This window comes from Myxocyprinus asiaticus, chromosome 35 (assembly GCF_019703515.2).
Source record: "Myxocyprinus asiaticus isolate MX2 ecotype Aquarium Trade chromosome 35, UBuf_Myxa_2, whole genome shotgun sequence".
NCBI lineage: Eukaryota > Metazoa > Chordata > Actinopteri > Cypriniformes > Catostomidae > Myxocyprinus > Myxocyprinus asiaticus.
In genome coordinates, this window is record NC_059378.1 from 7,847,481 (window position 1) to 7,867,666 (window position 20,186).

Genomic DNA, 20,186 nt, shown 5'->3' on the forward strand with positions numbered 1-20,186 from the left:
AGTTCTGTCTGGAGGAATGGGCAGAAATTCCAGCAACTTATTGTGAGAAGCTTGTGGAAGGCTACCCAAAACGTGTGACCCAAGTTAAACAATTTAAAGGCAATGCTACCAAATACTAACAAAGTGTATGTTAAAGTCTGACCCACTGGGAATGTGATGAAAGAAATAAAAGCTGAAATAAATCATTCTCTCTATTATTATTCTGACATTTCACATTCTTAAAATAAAGTAGTGATCCTTACTGACCTAAGACAGGGGATGTTTATATGATTATATGAAATGTCAGGAATTGTGAAAAAAATTAGTTTAAATGTATTTGGCTAAGGTGTATGTAAACTTCTGGCTTCAACTGTATATTTGATACAGGTGACATTAAAAATTCATGAAATTTCATTGTGACCACTGTCAATTTAAATGCCATCAGAATACATGTGCATCATGCTGTTCGTTTGCATTGTTGAATCTGACTTAATGTTGAATATAAAAAAAATAACAATTCAAGTTTGTTACACCTATAGCCTAGAAACATTTAACTAATGGTACAAGAATAGAGTAGGGAAACCAGTTCACTCGCACTTTAACACTTCATATTAACATATGGTCTTACTGCAGTATATGGAGGAAAAAGGAGTTAAATACTTTCAATTGTTTAAAAAGTTGTTGTTATTATTATTGCTGCCATGTCAACAAACCATCAATAAATGTGTTATTTTCCGTTATTACACACGGGTGTTTTTCGTAGCAAGTGAACATGGACTCTATGCGCGCAAACAGATCAGGGACGTCCCGCGCGTTGTTTTTCTATTCGCACTCAGCCTTTACGGGCTTCTGCACGACTCGATGATACAACGATGACCATTTCCGCCAATCACAGACGAATGCGCTTGATGCGCGCGGCAAGTGCAAACCCAAACGCCAAGAAGTCGCTTTTTCTAAAGGGGCGTATTTTTCTTGCCAATTTAATTACAAACCAACGTTCAATGCACACGATACACTCTACAATAATGTCAGACGCCAATTTGCAACAATCGGGCATCATGTCAAGGTGATAGCGTTGTGTAAATAGCCGGGATGAGTGTTTAGGAACGTTTTTGTGACAAGTCTCTTCAATGGAGGGTTGAGGAAGCCCGTCTCGCTACAGAAGAGGACGCTGTCGCCCCTGGATATGACCGGCATTCCTTGTCGTTTCGAGCAATCGATAAAAGAGTAAGTTTTCAGATTTATTTTCCATTTCTTTCTGAACACAGTATTGTCGCAGCAACTTGCGCTTCGGTTGCTCTCTCTAAATATGGCTCCAGCATTGAAAGGCGCTCATTTGCTGGACGCCTTTTCTGTCTGTACACAGCGCTTATTACATAGAAGTGCCGTATTATTTCAAGATAAGCATACGGCATTGCATGCATATGACTTGCTGATAGCTATATCGGCATGTGCAATTATTTGCCGTTCGGTTGTAGAAGAGTAAACAAGGCGTATTGCACCGTCAGAGTTTGTTATCAGGAAAAACAATCGAGGTTGAGAACGTCCATCAGCCCGTTAATATGGCTGACTCCTCTGTCTCGCTTCGGGATTGGTATTTAGCGCTCTGCAACCAAACTACGTCAACTGGGTCTAGGAAACGTTGAAGGTCTGCCCGGTGATTGGCTCGCATAAATTATCTGTTGTCTGTGCGGCCTCCTATTGGTTAGCCGGAAAGACGCGTATTACCAAGGTTTCAAATGGAGGCACATCTACTCATAAAAAAAAAAAAACGATGTATGTTTTTATTTGAGGAACTGTTTATTAAATCGTTATAAAATTTTTGTTTTGTTGTACACCATGAAGAATGTTTTATTACTTTTTATATTAAACTTGAAGCAGTAGCTGCTACAGTTAACAGTTTAGTGGGTTTTTTTATTTTACTTTGAAATTTGCTTAAATTAAAGGTGGATTGTGTCATTTTTTTCTGTATTTACATGTATTCATTTAGCAGACACTTTTATCCAAATGAGAATTGAGAATACAACCAGAAACAATTGATCCAAGTAATAAATGTAAAGTTAAAATGCTTTCTTTTATCCCATCTTAATATGCATTGAAAACTATGAGCATGTCAATTGTATGTTGATTAAAAAAAAAAAAAAAAATCAAAACACTGTCCCTGTGTCCGAAATCGAATAGTGTCCGAAGAGTATGTACTGTATTTGATGAAGGATGCGCTTCACAGCCGGTAGAACAGAACAAGTCCCAATTGCGACAAGCTTTAACTTCATGGCTGATTTCTTGAGATGTCGCTTTAATATATCCACATAATTTTCCTTCCTCATGATACCATCTATTTTATGAAGTGCACCAGTCCCTCCTGCAGCAAAGCCCCCCCCCCCCATGATGCTGCCACCCCCATGCTTCACGGTTGGGATGGTGTTCTTCGGCTTGCAAGCCTCACCCTTTTTCTTCCAAACATAACGATGGTCATTATGGCCAAAAAGTTCCATTTTTGTTTCATCAGACCAGAGGACATTTCTCCAAATGGTAAGATCTTTGTCCCCATGTGCACTTGCAAACTGTAGTCTGGCTTTGTTATGGCGGTTTTGGAGCAGTGGCTTCTTCCTTGCTGAGCAGCCTTTCAGCTTATGATGATATAGGACTCGTTTTACTGTGGATATAGATACTTGTCTACCTGTTTCCTCTAGCAATGTCATAAGGTATATTGCATGTTGTTCTGGGATTGAATTACACTTTTCGCACCAAACTACATTCATCACTAGGAGACATAATGCGTCTCCTTCCTGAATGGTATGATAGCTGCGTGGTCCCATGGTGTTTATACATGGGATATACTAAAGGCTTTTTCAAAGCTGCTTAAAGGCACAGTTAACTTAGCGTATGTAAACTTCTGACCCACTGGAATTGTGATATAGTCAATTAAAAGTGAAACAATCTGTCTGTAAACAATTGTTGGAAAAATTACTTGTGACATGCACAAAATAGATGTTCTAAACGACTTGCCAAAACTATAGTTTGCTAATATTAAATCTGTGGAGTGGTTAAAATGAGTAATGACTTCAACCTATGTGTATGTAAACTTCTGACTTCAACTGTAGATGTGGGTATTGACCAGTGACCCGAATATATGACATAACATCAACCGCAAAAAAAAAAAAAAAAAAAAATCATTCTGTCTCTGCCACCATCACAATTTAAATTGAACTCAGAATTGATTCTGAATACTTGAAAATAGATTCAGAATCTCTGAAGGAAGAATTCACGATGCATCGGAGAATTTATTTTTTCTCCTATCCCTAATTGACTTTACCAATGGCCAGAGTTTGGGGTGGGGCAATCTGTTTGTCCAAACATGATAGACAGGGGGAGTGTTTGGAAAAACCTGTTTGTCATTATATATATATATATATATATATATATATATATATATATATATATATAATATACACTCTGGCAGCTAAATGTTTGGAATAATGTACAGATTTTGCTCTTAAAAGAAATTGGTACTTTTATTCACCAAAGTGGCATTCAACTGATCACAATGTATAGTCAGGACATTAATAATGTGAAAAATTACTATTACAATTTGATATTTTTTTTTTTTTTCAGAACTTCTTAAACTACTTCAAAGAGTTCTCATAAAAAAATCCTCCACATGCAGCAATGACAGCTTTGCAGATCCTTGACATTCTAGCTGTCAGTTTGTCCAGATACTCAGGTGACATTTCACCCCACACTTCCTGTAGCACTTGCCACGGATGTGACTGTCTTGTCGGGCACTTCTCACACACCTTACAGTCTAGCTGATCCCTCAAAAGCTCAATGGGGTTAAGATCCATAACACTCTTTTCCAATTATCTGTTGTCTAATGTCTGTGTTTCTTTTTGTTTTTCTGTTTCAAAAGTGGCTTTTTCTTTGCAATTCTTCCCATAAGGCCTGCATTCCTGAGTCTTCTCTTTACTGTTGTACATGAAACTGGTGTTGAGCGGGTAGAATTCAATGAAGCTGTCAGCTGAGGACATGAGAGGCGTCTGTTTCTCAAACTAGAGACTCTGATGTACTTATCCTCTTGTTTAGTTGTACATCTGGCCTTCCACATCTCTTTCTGTCCTTGTTAGAGCCAGTTGTCCTTTGTCTTTGAAGACTGTAGTGTACACCTTTGTATGAAATCTTCAGTTTTTCAGCAACTTCAAGCATTGTATAGCCTTCATTCCTCAAAACAATGATTGACTGATGAGTTTCTAGAGAAAGCTATTTTGCCATTTCTTTTACCTAATATTGACCTTAAGACATGCCAGTCTGTTGCATACTGTGACAACTCGAAAACAAACACAAAGACAATGTTAAGCTTCATTTAACGAACCAAATAGCTTTCAGCTGTGTTTGATATAATGGCAAGTGATTATCTAGTACCAAATTAGCAATTTATCATGATTACTCAAGGATAAGGTGTTGGAGTGATGGCTGCTGGAAATGGGGCCTGTCTAGATCTGATCAAAAAAAAAGACTTTTTTCAAATAGTGATGGTGCTGTTTTTTACATCAGTAATGTCCTGACTATACTTTGTGATCAGTTGAATGCCACTTTGGCAAATTAAAGTACCAATTTCCTCCTGAAACAGCAAAATCTGTACATTATTCCAAACTTTTGGCCACCAGTATATACTGTATATGCACTAAAGCAGAAGATATAAAATAACCATGAAGACAAATGTTTTTGTGAAACAACTAATGTGCCTAAAACATTTGTACAGTACTGTGTGTGTGTGTGTGTGTGTGTGTATATATATATATAATATCTGTATATTTCTGTTGTAATATTAAAATTTTAATGTTTAAATAGAGGAGACTTTCAATGAGGAAGTTAAAGAAACGAGTTGGCCAATCAAGGGCTGGAGGCTTTGGAAGAGGAATAATCCAAGGGAGGAGTAAGGACCAAGTTGGTCCATCCAGCCAGGCCGATATGGACGCTTTACTCTGTCCACCTTCTCCATGCAGATTAAACTTCTCTGCGACTAGAGACACACTTACGTATGCACAGGCTCAGAAAATGGTGGAGATCGAGCTGGAAGGAAGACTCCACCGGATCAACATCTCCGACCAGCTCTCTGTCTTAACCGAGGATGAGATGTTGGCTCAGGATCTGACTGAATGCAACAGCAACAAAGAGAACAGCGAGCAGATCCTGAGTCGAGCAAGGCAAGGAAACAAACAGACTACTTCTAAAAGCAGGAGAAAAGATGTTAAAAACACCACTAAAAATCAGAGGTCTGGGTCTCAGTGTAGCTCCCAGAGCCAGGTCTATTCGACACACCACACCCATGTACAAAGCCCTCTGCCTAAGCCTACGTTTCGCAATGTGGAGACTTTCAAAGCCTCAGATGCTCCTCCTCTTCCTGTGGCTTATTACCGCTACATGGAGAAGTCAAGTGAGGAGTTGGACAATGAGGCCGAGTATGACATGGACGAGGAGGACATGGCTTGGCTAGAGATGGTCAATCAGAAGCGTGTGTCCGATGGCCACGCCTCTGTCCCCCCTGATACATTTGAGCTACTGATTGACAGACTGGAGCGAGAGTCCATTTTAGAGTCCCGCAGTCAGGCGCTGTCCCAGAGCACCATTGACGAGGATGCCTACTGTTGCGTTTGCCTTGACGATGAGTGTCTCAACAGCAACGTCATCCTATTTTGTGACATCTGCAACCTCGCTGTGCATCAGGAATGTTACGGGGTGCCCTATATCCCAGAGGGCCAGTGGCTGTGCAGGCACTGCCTGCAGTCCCCATCACGCCCTGTGGATTGCGTCCTTTGCCCGAATCGAGGAGGTGCATTCAAACAAACCAGCGATGGAAACTGGGCCCATGTCATCTGTGCCATATGGATCCCTGAAGTGTGCTTCGCCAACACTGTGTTCCTAGAACCTGTGGAGGGAGTGAAAAACATTCCTTCTGCGAGATGGAAACTTACCTGTTACCTGTGTAAACAGAAAAGCAGGGGGGCATCTATTCAGTGCCACAAAGCAAACTGCTACAGGGCGTTTCATGTTACCTGTGCCCAGAGAGCGGGCCTCTATATGAAAATCGACCCTGTGCGAGAGACTGGTACAAATGGCACCACTTTTACCGTGAAGAAGACTGCTTTCTGCGAGAACCACTCTCCCCCTGGCACAGGTACTGAGGGAGATGAGGATAATGGGTTGGTCGGGGGCAGGGGTAACAGAGGTCAAAGGTCATATACGTTAGGCCCTCCGCTGCAGCAGAACCAGCATGGGCGGAAAAAAGGATCGGCCACACAACAGAAGAAAAATTCAGCAGGAACCTCACGGAAGACAGGAGTCCCCCTGCTTCTGGTGCCACAGATACCGTCCTTTAGGTAAATGTTTACATTTGGTCTTGGCTGTTATGTCTGGTGGTTTGATTTTACCCATCTACCCAGATAGCCCACGTACATCTCCTAGATGTCTGTTTTAGATCTTTTCTAAAAGCATCACAGTCTAATTAACATCTGCTAAACATCTTAAAAAGTTCCGATTTACAAATATTCTAAATCATAAACGTCTCAAAGACATCTGCAGGATGTCTTATTGACATCCAAGACATACTTATTGACATCAGTCTTATAGACGTATTGCAGATGAGCAAACAACGTAAAAAATCTTCCAGATGTAAACACACACATCAGATAGAAGTCTGTGTGATGTAAGTGTGCTATCACGGTACGCAAATCACGGTATTCTTGCAACATACAGTATATAGATAATGTTATTTTCTGTGTGAAAATAACTGAAGTCTAATGAATATTAAAGTTAGCATGAAATCAAAATGAACCTTATTTGGGTCAGTAACGTGACGCTCATTTTTTGTCTTGATATATTATGTTATTATAAACACAAAAAATACAAAACAATTACTTGAATACACCTCTTTTTCAATTTCTGGGTTCAAAGTTATTTTGATATTTTTTTCTTGGGCTTAGTGTCAAAAATGTCTAAGTCTGGAGACAGTAAAAATAATAATAATAATAATAATAAAAAAGTCTCATTAAAAGCTGAAAGTTGGCATAAGATGTTTGGAATGGCCTAATTTTTTATTATTTTTTCTTTACAAAATAAGCAGTGAAATTATTTTTTTTTAAAAATATTATTAATACTTGAAAAACCTTTGTCCACCAAATTAAAGTTAACAAGCAGGTAGCCATTCTGTTGTCATGTGACCCAAAAAAAAGCAAAAAACAGAGAACCCCTTTAGACCCTCATGACTGTGTGTGAAGTTTTAAAAAAAGATTAAATATTTTGAATTTTTTTTATGAAAAGGTACATTTTGTACAGGATACAAATGGAGTAACCCTAAAAAAAAAAACTGTAGGATATTTGTGATTCAAAAATGAATTCATATTTTTTTACGTTAAATTTTTTTTGACGAATGCTTTTTTGAAATTAATAATTAAGTTGAATACAGTCACATGTATTGAAAGGTGCAAGGAAAGTGTTAATACCTTTTACTTGATGGTTACACCACTTGACATTTTTGAAGTCATTATTTAATGAATATATTTATTTATTTATTTTAATGTTTGAAACCAACATGCACACAAATATTAAATTTTTACAAACTTTATACATTTTTTGAACTAGATTTACTACATTTTGATCAGTTCGGACAACCGTATTGGTCCAAAACGTTCAAGAATAGACGTTCCACATTCATTATCCCAAAGAATGTATTTTTTTTTTTTTTTGTCTTTGTAATCTCTCATCAAAATGTAATAGAGCTGTTCAGCTGTGACGTGAATTTGTAGGCGAACCCGGAAGTCTAGTGCGCCGTGGGCTTCCTCGGGATTTTCCTGTGGGTTTTTATAATGGGGTTTTTGAACTTATGTGTAAAATAAGGTCTGTGGTAAACATTACTTGACGATATGTGCACATTTTGTTTTACAACATAAATTACACAGTCATACCTCAAACGTGAATTTTTAAGCCGCCGTGTTTTTTTTGTTGTTGTTGTTTTTTAAGTATGTACTTCAATACGGCTTCAAAATTCATGTTTGAGGTATGACTGTGTGTCAAGTAATGTTTACCACAGACCTTATTTTACACATAAGTTCAAAAACCCCATTATAAAAACCCATAGGAAAATCCAGAGGGAACCCATGGCGAATTCTCTTCTGGGTTTTTGGACTACAAGCTGAACAGCTCTATATCTTTCTACGCATCTAAAATGACTTTCATTTTTGGCTTACGTCATCAAGGCCATGTGGAAAGAAATGGGCTGCACAGGTAGAGAAAATAATGTTAAGTAATAGCCAAACAGCTATTTAGGCATTGTTTTAGGTTAACATTAATGTAATAAAGCTTACAGCAATAAAAGCAAATTAAAGATTTAATTAATAAAAAATAAAAAAAAGCAGCATTTCCCATTCAGAAAGCTCGGTCACATTACAGAAGTAAAATGAGTTATGAATGCCGTTTCATGTTGATTTAAACAGTTTGACTTTTATCATATCTTTTGAATAGGCTCAACAAGATTTGCACAGGGGTGTCTGTTGAGAGGAAGAATCAATTTATGCAGAGGCTTCACAATTACTGGCTGCTGAAACGTCACTCTCGTAACGGAGTGCCACTCATCCGCCGGCTGCATTCGCATCTACAAGCTCAAAAGTCTGAGCAGGTCAGTGTGTTTTAATACATTAAGCAAGAAAAATAGGTTTCATTGACAGTGAACAGAAAGATAAAACTTGCATTCCACATATTATGGCCGCAGAACACTATACTACTTGGCTAATGTTGAGAATGCTTTCAGAATGTACTCTCAGCTTCATTTCTCTTAAAATCAACACAGAAAATATGGAAAAAAGTGTGGTCCTAGTAATAACTAAGAGTGTGTTGAAAGTACAGAAATTGCTTGTATGTGCATTGTATTCACTTTTTTTTATTATTATTATTAATATTCAGAAAGAACCAGATGCAAAGTTGCAAGCTGTCAGGGAAGAGCTGAAGTACTGGCAGAAGCTTCGTCAGGACCTGGAAAAAGCTCGACTTCTTATCGAACTCATACGAAAGAGGGAGAGACTTAAAAGAGAACAGGTGACAGAACCATTCATGTCTATAAGGCGCTTTTGCTTTGTTCTCAAAGCCCTGTTCTCTGAAAACCACCATTTATTAGCAGAACAGGCCTGAGGTAATTCCCAAATCAAAGCATTGATTTAATTTGCCTCTCCTGTCTTGTAAGATGAAACTTCACCAGGCTGCGCTGGAGCTGCAGCTCACCCCTGCACTGATGTTTCTACGCTCCACACTGGAACAGCTGCAGGAAAAAGACACCGATCATATTTTCAACACACCCGTCAATCTGAAGGAGGTGAGGAAATAACAGAGGATTCAAAAGAACGCTCTTTGTTGATGTGAATTCAGGCCTAACTCAAATTGGTTCTCAAAATACCTAAAAATGAACATTATGGAGGGAAAAAGATTGTATATCTTTTCCATATGTCCCTTTTAATGTTTCGCCAGGTTCCAGATTATCTGGAGTTTGTTTCTGAGCCGATGGACTTCTCTAAAATGCATAACAAGCTGGAGGCCCATAAATACTCCTCGGTGGCTGACCTTGAAAGTGATTTCAACCTAATGATATCCAACTGTCTGAGGTATAACTCCAATGACACCATGTTCCACAAGGCTGCAATGCAGCTGCGGGAGGTGGGAGGAGCTGTCCTGAGACACGCCCAGCATCAGGCTCTCAGCATAGGCCTTGATCCCAGCACAGGCATGCACTTACCAGACAAGCCTAGCATACGCAAATCCACAGTCTCTTGGTGGGATGAAGGTGAGCAGAGACCTTGTTTCTGTCAGTATATCCAAACTTGCCCTAACCCTTGCCAGAGACAATTGCTATGAGCAAATATTTAGCAAATTGCACATAATAATTTCTCATCAGAATAAAGTTCTCTATAACACGATATAAATGCTCAAAGTTAAAAATAACGAAGAGTTTCTCGTATACCTTTCTCTGTAAGAAAAGATCACAAAGAAACAAGCCTTCAAAAATAGTTGGCTACATTCAGTCTGGTGCAGGACAAGCAATATAACTGAACAGAACACGTCCTGAAAAATATAACGGGTTGCGATCAGAACTCATCTATAACAAGCAAGGGACACCTGAACTTGTTTCTGTCCCTAGCCTAACTCAGGTATATATTTTTTGCAAGTACAGTATATATGTGTATATATATATATATATATATATAAAGATTTTATTTTTAGAATTTGTTTGTCATTATTATAAATCACATTATAGCTTTTTTTTTTATTTAAAAATTCTACATTCTATCAATTACTATTATTTTATGAAATTACATGTAAAATAATATGAGCTGTCATGGTTTAAAATGTGAACAATTTACAAGTTCTCACATTTAGTTTACATTCACTTGTATAATAAGTGCTAAAATGGTACCGTCTCTTTAAGAAATGTGTCAGTTCATGAACATCTAATGTTTCGGTTTAGCGCACATTAACGAGAGTCGCCGCACAGTTTCTTTAGTGTAAAGAAGAGAAAGGATATTAAAAGACACATTATTCAATGAAAGTGGAGTGCGTGGATCTCATCTTTGATGGACACACATTACATGGAAGAAATGTTCAGTTTTCATTTCAAGCACTTTCCATTAAAAAGGCGATTTTCCAGGTAATCCAGTACTTCAATTTCTAAAAGCTAAATTCAAGCACTTCAAGGACCTTCTGCGAACCATGTAAATAATGTAGAGAAAAAGAAGCCATAGAAAGATTATAATCACATGGACAAAAACAATGTTGCAAATTTCGAATTACCGAATTTTGACTTGATATGGTTTGCCATTTATTTTGGTTCGCAATATTTCGAAATTCGGTATATTGTCCCGTGCCTATTTATTAAGTATCTTTTATTGACGAGATCATATCTTTTGCTGTTGTTTGAGTTACATCATCATGTGTCTTTCTTTCTTATCTACAGTTGACTTGCTCTTGGACCCTGAAAATCGGGTGCACATGTCTCCAGAGGACCAGCTGAAAATCTTGCTGGACAAACTTGATCTGGTGGCGACCATGCGAACCAGTGGAGGTCGCACAAAACGCATGCGCCTGCTGCGCAGAGAAATTAACAGTCTCCGTCACAAGATCAGCCACCAGGGCCGCAGCTCACGACTGCTGAACAGAAAAAGTAAAAAGGACAAGAGTAAGGAGGAAAGTGAGGACAAGATGGATTACATAACCTCCAATCCAGGTAATGTGTACGATTAACGAAGTAAATAATATACAGTGACCCAAAAAGTATCTGGACTCTTAAGCCACACATAAAAGTGTCAGGAAGGATGAGACAAAAGATCCAAGTGTGGAGAACAATGATCAGTTTATTTAACAAACACAGCTAGGCTGGTAAAGCTTCGAGAGGGGAACCCGGCACCGACTGCAGCTGGAGATGGATGGTGTGTTCGTAGGCTTGTGTGCGTAGTAGAAGTGTAACGTAGATCCTCGAGGAATACTCTGTAGAGTATTATGTTCGTAGGCTTGTGTGCACAGTGGTCGTGTGGTACTGGTAATATTAAGAGTGGCTCAAAGTAATATTTCAGATTCAATACAAGTTAAGCTTAATCAACAGTGTTTGAGGCATAATGTTGATTACCACAAAAATGATTTTCCACTTGTCCCTCCCTCCCTTCTTTTCTTTAAAACAAAAAGCAAAAATCTGGGTTACAGTGAGGCACTTACAATGGAAGTGAATGGGGTCAATCCGTAAACGGTTTCAAAGGTATAGTCATAAGACGTAAACAATATGCATTTTAACATGATTTTAGAGTGATAAAATCGCTAACTAACATTTTCTGTTTAAAGTTGTAGCCAATTTTACTACATAACACTGTAAAACCTAAAACACTAAATCGACCATAAAATGACGATTTAAACAACTTTACAGCTCAAATAATTAACAAGTTTTAAAATAATTAAAGTGATTTTATAACATTATAAACTTCACATTTCTGCCTTTAAACCCTCCACAAATTGGCCCCATTAACTTCCATTGTAAGTGCCACACTATAACCTCGATTTGTTGCCTTTTTGTAAAGAAAAGGGGGAAGAGGCAAACTAATCTTTTGTGGTAATCAACATTGTGCCACAAATGCTGTCGATTGAGCTTAACTTTGTATTAAAGTGAATATTCCTTTAATGCATTAAGAGGGTCCAAATACTTTTTGGGGCCACTGTATACACTAAAACCATGTATAAGTTTAAGTTAATTATTCATTTATTTTGTTTGTTGAAGACACTAAGAAATCAACATCACAAAAAACTCAAGAACCCACTTGTCCAGCCTCTTCACCTTTACCTGGAGATGCTCCACCAAAAGCGCCCATGTTCTGCCTTGAGACAGGATGGACCACCACACCAAGGCAGTCGAATAAACCTGGCAGCAGCAAACAAAGAGGAAAAGGAAAACAGAGGGGCCTAAATGAAGAACGAAACCAGATTTTAGAAGAAGAAGATGACTTCCACACTAAGGAGGATGACACAGTGGCCCCCAACCTACCGGAGAAGGATGTGAACACAGTTTCCTCCACAGAGAGCCCCTCTGATTCTCCCAAAATTGGCGTGGGTCGTCGGACATCTGTTCTCTTCAAGAAAGCTAAAAACGGAGCCAGACTGACAAAGGAAAAGCCAGTCTTATTGCAGAATGGAGTCAGCACAGCCAAAAATGATCCAACCCCACCAGCTAAATTTCTGTCAGCACCTCCTGCCCCAAAGTTATTGTCTCCATCCCCCCACCAGCTGAGATCCAGAGGACTGAGTGTGTGCTCGGACAGCGAAGGCGAAAAGTCACACTTACCGCCTGAAGAGAATGGTACAAGAATATCATACTAAGACGATTACTGCAATTTATTGACTAGTGGTTTAAGTGCTGTCTGGCACAATGTGTTTAGTATGCTAAAGCATAATGCTTCTTATTTAGGCTTAATAAATGGACTCAAGAGACACAGCAGCAACTCATCAGATACAGAAAGCTGCACTCCCTCCTTCCCAACACACAGGTAATGGATGCTGTCACAATTAACTTGTCTCCTGTGACAACTGCTTTAAATATGAATATGCTTTAAAATTTTACTCTTCATTCCAGCCCAGATAAGAATGTTATTTTTTATGAGAATATTTTTCCAAAAACCGTGCTTTTCGCAGCAATCTCCAATTCCTTTCTAAAGGAAATTCTACATAGCTAGTCAGAGCGTTTCTTTAAAGCCGTACTAACCTCACAAAGTTTAAAAACATTGTTTTGAACTCACACTTTGAACTGATTAGCTTTTACATACCACATGCGTTTTCAATCACCTCCGAATGTGTTTTAAGTGATTTGATCATGAAATGTTTTGGACCCCGTATACACCTATATTTAGTGCTGCCTTCTTGTGATTGGTCGAGCGAGACTGATGTTAATACCGGGTATAAACAGGACCTAGCTGGATTATACAGTAGAGCTTTGTAATCACCATTTGAGAGCGTTTGTTTAAGTGTATTTTTCTAATGTTTTCCCACAGTTCCTCACCTCCAAAACGCAGTCGTGGTAAGCCAGCGCTCAGCAAGGTTCCTGTTCCTGAGGAGGCAAATAGAGTTACTAATACAAGTGGGTACAAAAAAAAAAGATCAGTATGGCTCCTGTATGGTCCCCTTTCTTTGTTTGTTTGCTCAGTAGTTATTATTAGGGTTGGGTGATATGACCAAAATCTTATATCACGATATAGTAAAAGTTTTCTTGAAAATCAATCAAAATTGGTTTATATATAAAATAACCATATTGTTATGCCTAATTTTGGAACTCCAGTCAGTGAATTAAATACTTTTTTTTTAATGAAATTTTTTTTTTCTCCCAATTTGGAATGCCCAATTCCCACTACTTAGTAGGTTCTCGTGGTGGTGCGGTTACTCACCTCAATCTAGGTGGTGGAGGACAAGTCTCAGTTGCCTCCGCTTCTGAGACTGTCAATCCGCGCATCTTAACTCGTGGCTCGTTGTGCATGACACCGCGGACACTCCGCATGTGGAGGCTCATGCTATTATCCGCAGTCCACGCACAACTTACCACATGCCCCATTGAGAGAGAGAACCCCTAATCACGACCACGAGGAGGTTACCCCATGTGACTCTACACTCCCTAGCAACCGGGCCAATTTGGTTGCTTAGGAGACCTGGCTGGAGTCACTCAGCACACCCTGGATTCGAACTCGTGACTCCAGGTGTGGTAGTCAGCATCAGTAATGAATTAAAAACTATATAAATTAAAACTACTTCCTCTTTATTTGGAACAAGACAAACAATGTCAAAGTAAATAAATATAAATCAACCTTACCAAAATGCTAAATATAACAGTATACCAAATTTCTGTTTAAAATGTTGTTGACCATTATTATTATTATTATTATTATTATAAATTTTGCAAAAGTAATGTGACAAAGAAAATAAAACATAAGTAAAAAAAAAATATCCAATGAAAATTAACACTTCTCGTAGAAAATAAATATCACTTCTTGCAAAAGAAATAAATAAATGACCGAATTAATGCAGAGTTCATCTTTTGGCTTTCGTAATATTCTTTTGCGTGCTTAATTTTGAGGTGGTGAAACAGATTGCTTGTATTACGAGTGATTATTGTCATGCGAACCACAGATTTGCACCTGTTTTAATAACAAGCTCCTCTTTATTTACTTGACCCGTTTGGGAGTCGTCCCGTTCTGTGGAGATGTCGGTCTCCATTTGGGTTTTTCCTGGGTCAAAAAGGATCGAGTAGCGCGAGTGATCCCGCTCTGAGCTCTCCTGTCAGTGGAGCACAAATATCGGAAAGCCTGCTGGATTTGCACGCACTTCAGAGCTCCAGAGACAGCGCACGCCACAGTCACGTGAAACATTCGCGTATCAGGAATATTTAGCACTTTTAAAGTGCCAAACGTGCGGTGAAGGTCACTGAATTTGCTTGGGTGGCTGCAGAAAAATTTCCAATGCTGGAAAAACCCTGTCCATGTTTCTTCAATTCTCAGTCTCATGTGAAGCCCTGCCCACTGATAAATAAGCTTATGCTGTGCACATGGACATTTCCATATCGCGATATACACAATATGGCAAAATCTCTATCGGTTGACACTTTATATCGTCGCCATGATATATATCGTCATATCGCCCAGCCCTAGTTATCATTATTTGTTGTGTCAGGTCACTAGTTTGTGTCTTTATGTTTGTAGGCAGACGCACTTCTCAAAATGATGAAGAGATGGAGCCTCTTACCTTGGTTTGGGCGAAATGTCGTGGCTATCCCTCATACCCTGCAATGGTAAGGATCACATAGTCTTGCATACATACTTGCAATAGACATAAGCTCTGTTCCAAACCTTAGTGAGCTGCCTTGCTGTGTACTGCCTACAATGGCAATCTCTTCTAAGGACTCAAGTTCCAGAAGGATGTTTCCCATTCATTTCTTCCATACACATTTCATAATATCCTTCATAAAAGAGTTATAAGCCATGAACCAAACTAGCTCCGAGGTGAATCACACCACTACAAACTTTAGTTTGAAGCAAAAAAGGCGGTACATGGCTTTTTCAGAAGCATATACTATCGATTTAACAACCTCGGAGTTCATGTTAGCTCTGTCTTTAAAGGTTTGTAAGTTATCGTTTCAAATGTATTTACCTATGGAGATAATTAATAGGATTTTTACTTCTTGAACCAGACTGTTGCGCTCTATTGATTCCAACAGAGTTAAACGTCAGCATGTTGCTAAGCTAACGACTTAATACTCCAATGAGAATTAATGCTGACTTCACGTGCTATCTGAATAAATACGAGTTTCCCACTCGGAAGTTGCACATGAATGACCTCTCAAGTCGTAGTTATGACTGGGAAACTCTTGAGATAATTTTGATACCCGAGTTTCCGAGTTGGAAGGAGTCATAAACTTTCAACATGGCAGAGAGTATGGTTTCTGTAGTGAATGACAGGTTTTATAAATTTTTCTAAATACAGCTAACTGTTAACACTTGCAGTTTCGGTCATATTAATTTATGTATATCAGCAACAATTTGATGCATTTTTTAAATTTTTACACCGTGAAAATAGCTTGTATTTGTCCAAAATTCCATTATCGTCAGCAAGCTAACTGAGTGATATGTATTATGCTGTCTAAATAAAAGTTCCTCAAAAAATATGTATGAATGAACCTCACATTGTGGGATTGCCTTATCTGCAAAGGATGCTGCTTTGGGGTCATTCAGACCGAACTAAAAAAAAGCACTGAAGAAAAGAGAGACAGCACAACAGTTGAAGATGTTTGCTAGCGCATGTTTACATAGAAAAACGATGGACGCAAAAACGTGTTGGATATGAACAGCCCCTAAGAATTTGGCCTAAATGAGGTATCTTAATAGATATCTAACTTTTGGAACAGGCATCATGTCAGGTGCTGTCTACAGTAGGTAGTTCAGTAGGTTTTTAAATTTAGCTGTCTTAATGAGCCAGTTGTAGATGTGATTTATTCTATGCATATTCATGCAAATGATGGTTTTCAACAGATTGTCAATCCCAAAATGCCCCGGGAAGGAATTCTTCATAATGGCATTCCCATCCCAGTACCTCCTAAAGAAGTTTTGAAATTGGGTAGACACAGACAGGAGCAGACAAAGGAGAAGCTCTTTCTTGTGCTGTTTTTCGATACAAAGAGAACCTGGTAAGGCAAAATATACAACACTAAGATATATTCAAGATCTGCAACTTTTTGTATCCTGCTCATTTAATTGTTTAATGTACACGCAGGCAGTGGCTGCCAATGGACAAGCTCCATCACATGGGCATTGATGACACAGTTGATCGACTTCGTCTGATGGAGGGCAAGAAACCGAATGTGCGAAAGTCAGTGCACACGGCATACGACCGAGCAATGACGCACCTGAGCCATGTGCAGGAAAACTCAACCTTTAACCCCTCAAATTTTATATAAAGCACTTGGGTGGCAAATAGATGTCTAAAACTGACTGTAGGAGATCAATGAAGGTACAACATTCAATATAATTTGTCTCTTCTGTCCCATATCCTTCCCCTCCTCTAAGCACATAGAGGCATATTAAATTCTTCAGGATTGTCATATTTAAATCATAGCCTTTTTTTATTAAAGGGTTAGTTCAACCATATTTTTTTACATACAATGAAAATGAATGGTGACTAGTGTTGGGTGTAATCTGAAAAATATGTACTTAGTTACTGTAATCTAATTACTTTGTCAAAAAAGGTATTATAATGCATTACACATTAAATTATTGTAATCAGATTACAGTTACTGACTTTCAATTAAGTTAATAACTTTTCAGTACATTACGTAGGTTACGCATTTCTAAAATAATATTATTTATGAAGTATACATTTAAAACATGAATTGTTAATTTGTATATCTGTCTGTTCATGTGTCTGTGGCAGCTGAAGGGACAACGAAAATGAAATACAGGCATCATTTTGAATTTGAGCGGAAAAACAAAACTTCTGTAAAAATTGTTTTAGAAAGTAACTTAAAGTTAGGGATGCACTGATATGAAAATTTTTGTCCGATACCAATTTGAACAAAAAACCATAGGCCGATACCGATATTTTGACACTTTATTTTGTCATCAGATCACTGTTTTACTTTGGAATTCTGCTTTAAAAATGTACAAAGAGGTACAAAAGCTTTTTCACTGTTCTAACAATAAATAATTTCCATTGAACAAACCTTTTAAGAGAGTCACAATGAAAGATAAATAGAAGATATAAAAAAAATAACTAAATATGATAACATGATGATTGATATGAAAAAAGGTTATTTTGTACTTCAAAATATTTTTGCACTTCTGTTTTTGCAGTTCAAAACAACAGAACTCACATTTTACATGTATGTACTGTATATGATAGCACATAACAAATTCATACTATGCATATGTTGGGTTATTCCACGGAAATGTCAACCACATCATGGAAAAATAAAAAGTTTAAACCAAAAGGGAAAAAAAAACCCTTTTCAATTCTGTATTATAGTAGTATAATGGATAATAAATTATGTTATCTAGACCGCTAGAGGGTGCCGCATGCTCACACAGCGCTGACTGAAGTGCTGAATGCAGAATGCAGTCTTTTAAGGTTTAGAAATCGCACAAGGCCATATTGCGATTTCAGTCTTAATTCAGTCAATCACACAGCATTAATGAATATCATACCGATGTCTCGGAAGTCAGAGTTTGTTGGTTTCAAAGCATTTTGAATGGTTTCCCTCATCATGTAGCCTATAGGTTAAGTGCCGTTTTCACAACTGTCACGTCAGTTTGTGACGATTTTTTCCGCATTAACGTGAGAACGAGACAGAATGAAAATTAAATATTACATGTTTTTAGTGTCAACCCTTCTTTATATTGTGGCTATTATTATTTCTAGATTGTGCATTTGAATTCACAGTTTTTACAAAGTATTTTACTAATCAATTATAAATAAACCATCTTTTTTCATATTGCCGTTTTTAACCGATATACCGATGGTTTAAATTTGGTCAGTAATTGGCCAATAAATATCAGCAACTGATACATTGGTGCATCCCTACTTTAAATAATTAGTAATGTGATAACTTTTCCGATCCATATATTGACCTGATTACAATTTTAGAGAAGTCATTTGTATTGGATTACTATTTTTTGAGCACCAAAAACACTGATAGTGAGAGACGCTAACATTTTGAAAGAAGATCAGACAGGTTTGGAAAAATATGAGGGTGAGTAAATGATGACAGAATTTTAGTTTTTGTGGTGAACTATCCCTTTAAATGTTATGATTCAAATTGATCCAGTTTATCTAAGAATTCAGTTCTTACAATTGCACTTATTTCTCTATGTTTGAAAATATTTTGCCACTTGTTCCAGTGGGCCTCTTCCACTTGTAACAATTGAATATTTCAAAGAAGATTTATATTGAATGGTAGGTTACAGTTGCCAATGCAGCAGGGCTTTCGGGCAGTACAGCTCAGGTACGTGTTGCTAGAATGCATTTCGTAACAGTTTACTTGATGGATCAATTTCTGGGCGGAGGATTCTGGTTTGTGAAATACATGTGTGCAAGTACCTGCAGTTCTATTGCCCTTAGTTCTGGTGGTTAATAATTAAAACGTGACCATGTATGCTTTTCGTCTTTATCAGGTTCGACGTCATGTTGTAAGCCTCTGATGTTTGACTCTTTCCATAGTTGTTTTAACTTACTGTGAGATGCCATTTAAATGTAATTCATTTCATTGGCACTACTTAAAATTAACGTGTCCAAGTTTATTTTAATGAAAGGATTTCTTTGGGTTTGTGTCAATGAGCTTGTAATTGTGGGTGGAGAATACAGTGTACATACAGTATAAATGCATGTATGTAGAAAATATGCACAGATGTGTTTTAAAATCTGAAATGTAAATTAAGTGATGACAAACATTGTACATGTCATTTTAATTTATTATGAGTGGTTATGGAAAAGTTATTTAATAGTAATTGAGAAGGTTTAATTGAACAGCTCTGTTATACTGTTCAAAAAGAATGACTGTTTTAATGCAGTTGTTCCTTAGTGGTCTACAGTGAGAGAACATTATAGAATAAAACATTAAGTAGTCTCTTAGAAAATGTATGCACAGTAAAAGAGAATTGTGTTTTTTAAAGCCTGTGGAAAAAGCTAATAGAACCAAACAAAAATGTCTGAAACAGTATTTTCTCAAATGGGAAATAAACACACTGTCGAACTGCCGTGTTTTCAGTGTCTTCCTACACCAGTGTTAATCTCTTAAATGATATTACTAAAGAAAATGTTCATTGAGGACAAGACGAAAAACACGCATTGTGATGATCATCAAATGGTTTAAATTAAATATACAGTTGACGAAAATATGACGAGTAAAAAGTAATACTGCAATATATTAACAACACACTAAACTGTTTTTTATTTGATTTTTTTTTAAGAAAGAAAAATCTAGAAAGTATCGATTATAATCCAGTCATAGTGTGTTGGGGATTTTCTCACTGAACCTGTTCAATGAACTTCACTAAAGGGTTAAACTGTCCCACTCAAACACATCCTGTGTATGTGAGATTAATCGGCTATATCTACAACATCAATGTTATATTACAATATACATGTGCACAGACAACGAA

The 20,186-nt window shown here is 37.6% G+C and overlaps 1 protein-coding gene across 2 annotated transcripts; it reads left to right on the plus strand.

Annotated features, from left to right (window-relative positions):
* The first annotated feature begins 351 nt into the window (after positions 1 to 351).
* Positions 352 to 19,781, plus strand: LOC127426170 (bromodomain and PHD finger-containing protein 3-like). Of its 2 annotated transcripts, XM_051672774.1 has the most exons (14): positions 352 to 1,206; positions 3,595 to 3,703; positions 4,828 to 6,356; positions 8,497 to 8,650; positions 8,935 to 9,066; positions 9,212 to 9,340; positions 9,493 to 9,805; positions 10,973 to 11,242; positions 12,281 to 12,856; positions 12,965 to 13,043; positions 13,545 to 13,630; positions 15,240 to 15,328; positions 16,566 to 16,720; positions 16,807 to 19,781. In XM_051672774.1, the coding sequence occupies exons 3-14, from the start codon at positions 4,840 to 4,842 to the stop codon at positions 16,988 to 16,990; spliced, it is 3,684 nt and encodes a 1,227-aa protein (XP_051528734.1). In that variant the 5' UTR covers positions 352 to 1,206; positions 3,595 to 3,703; positions 4,828 to 4,839; the 3' UTR covers positions 16,991 to 19,781. The 2 variants fall into 2 exon arrangements, with proteins under 2 accessions (XP_051528734.1, XP_051528732.1); XM_051672772.1 differs by lacking the exon at positions 3,595 to 3,703.
* The last annotated feature ends 405 nt before the right edge of the window (positions 19,782 to 20,186 follow it).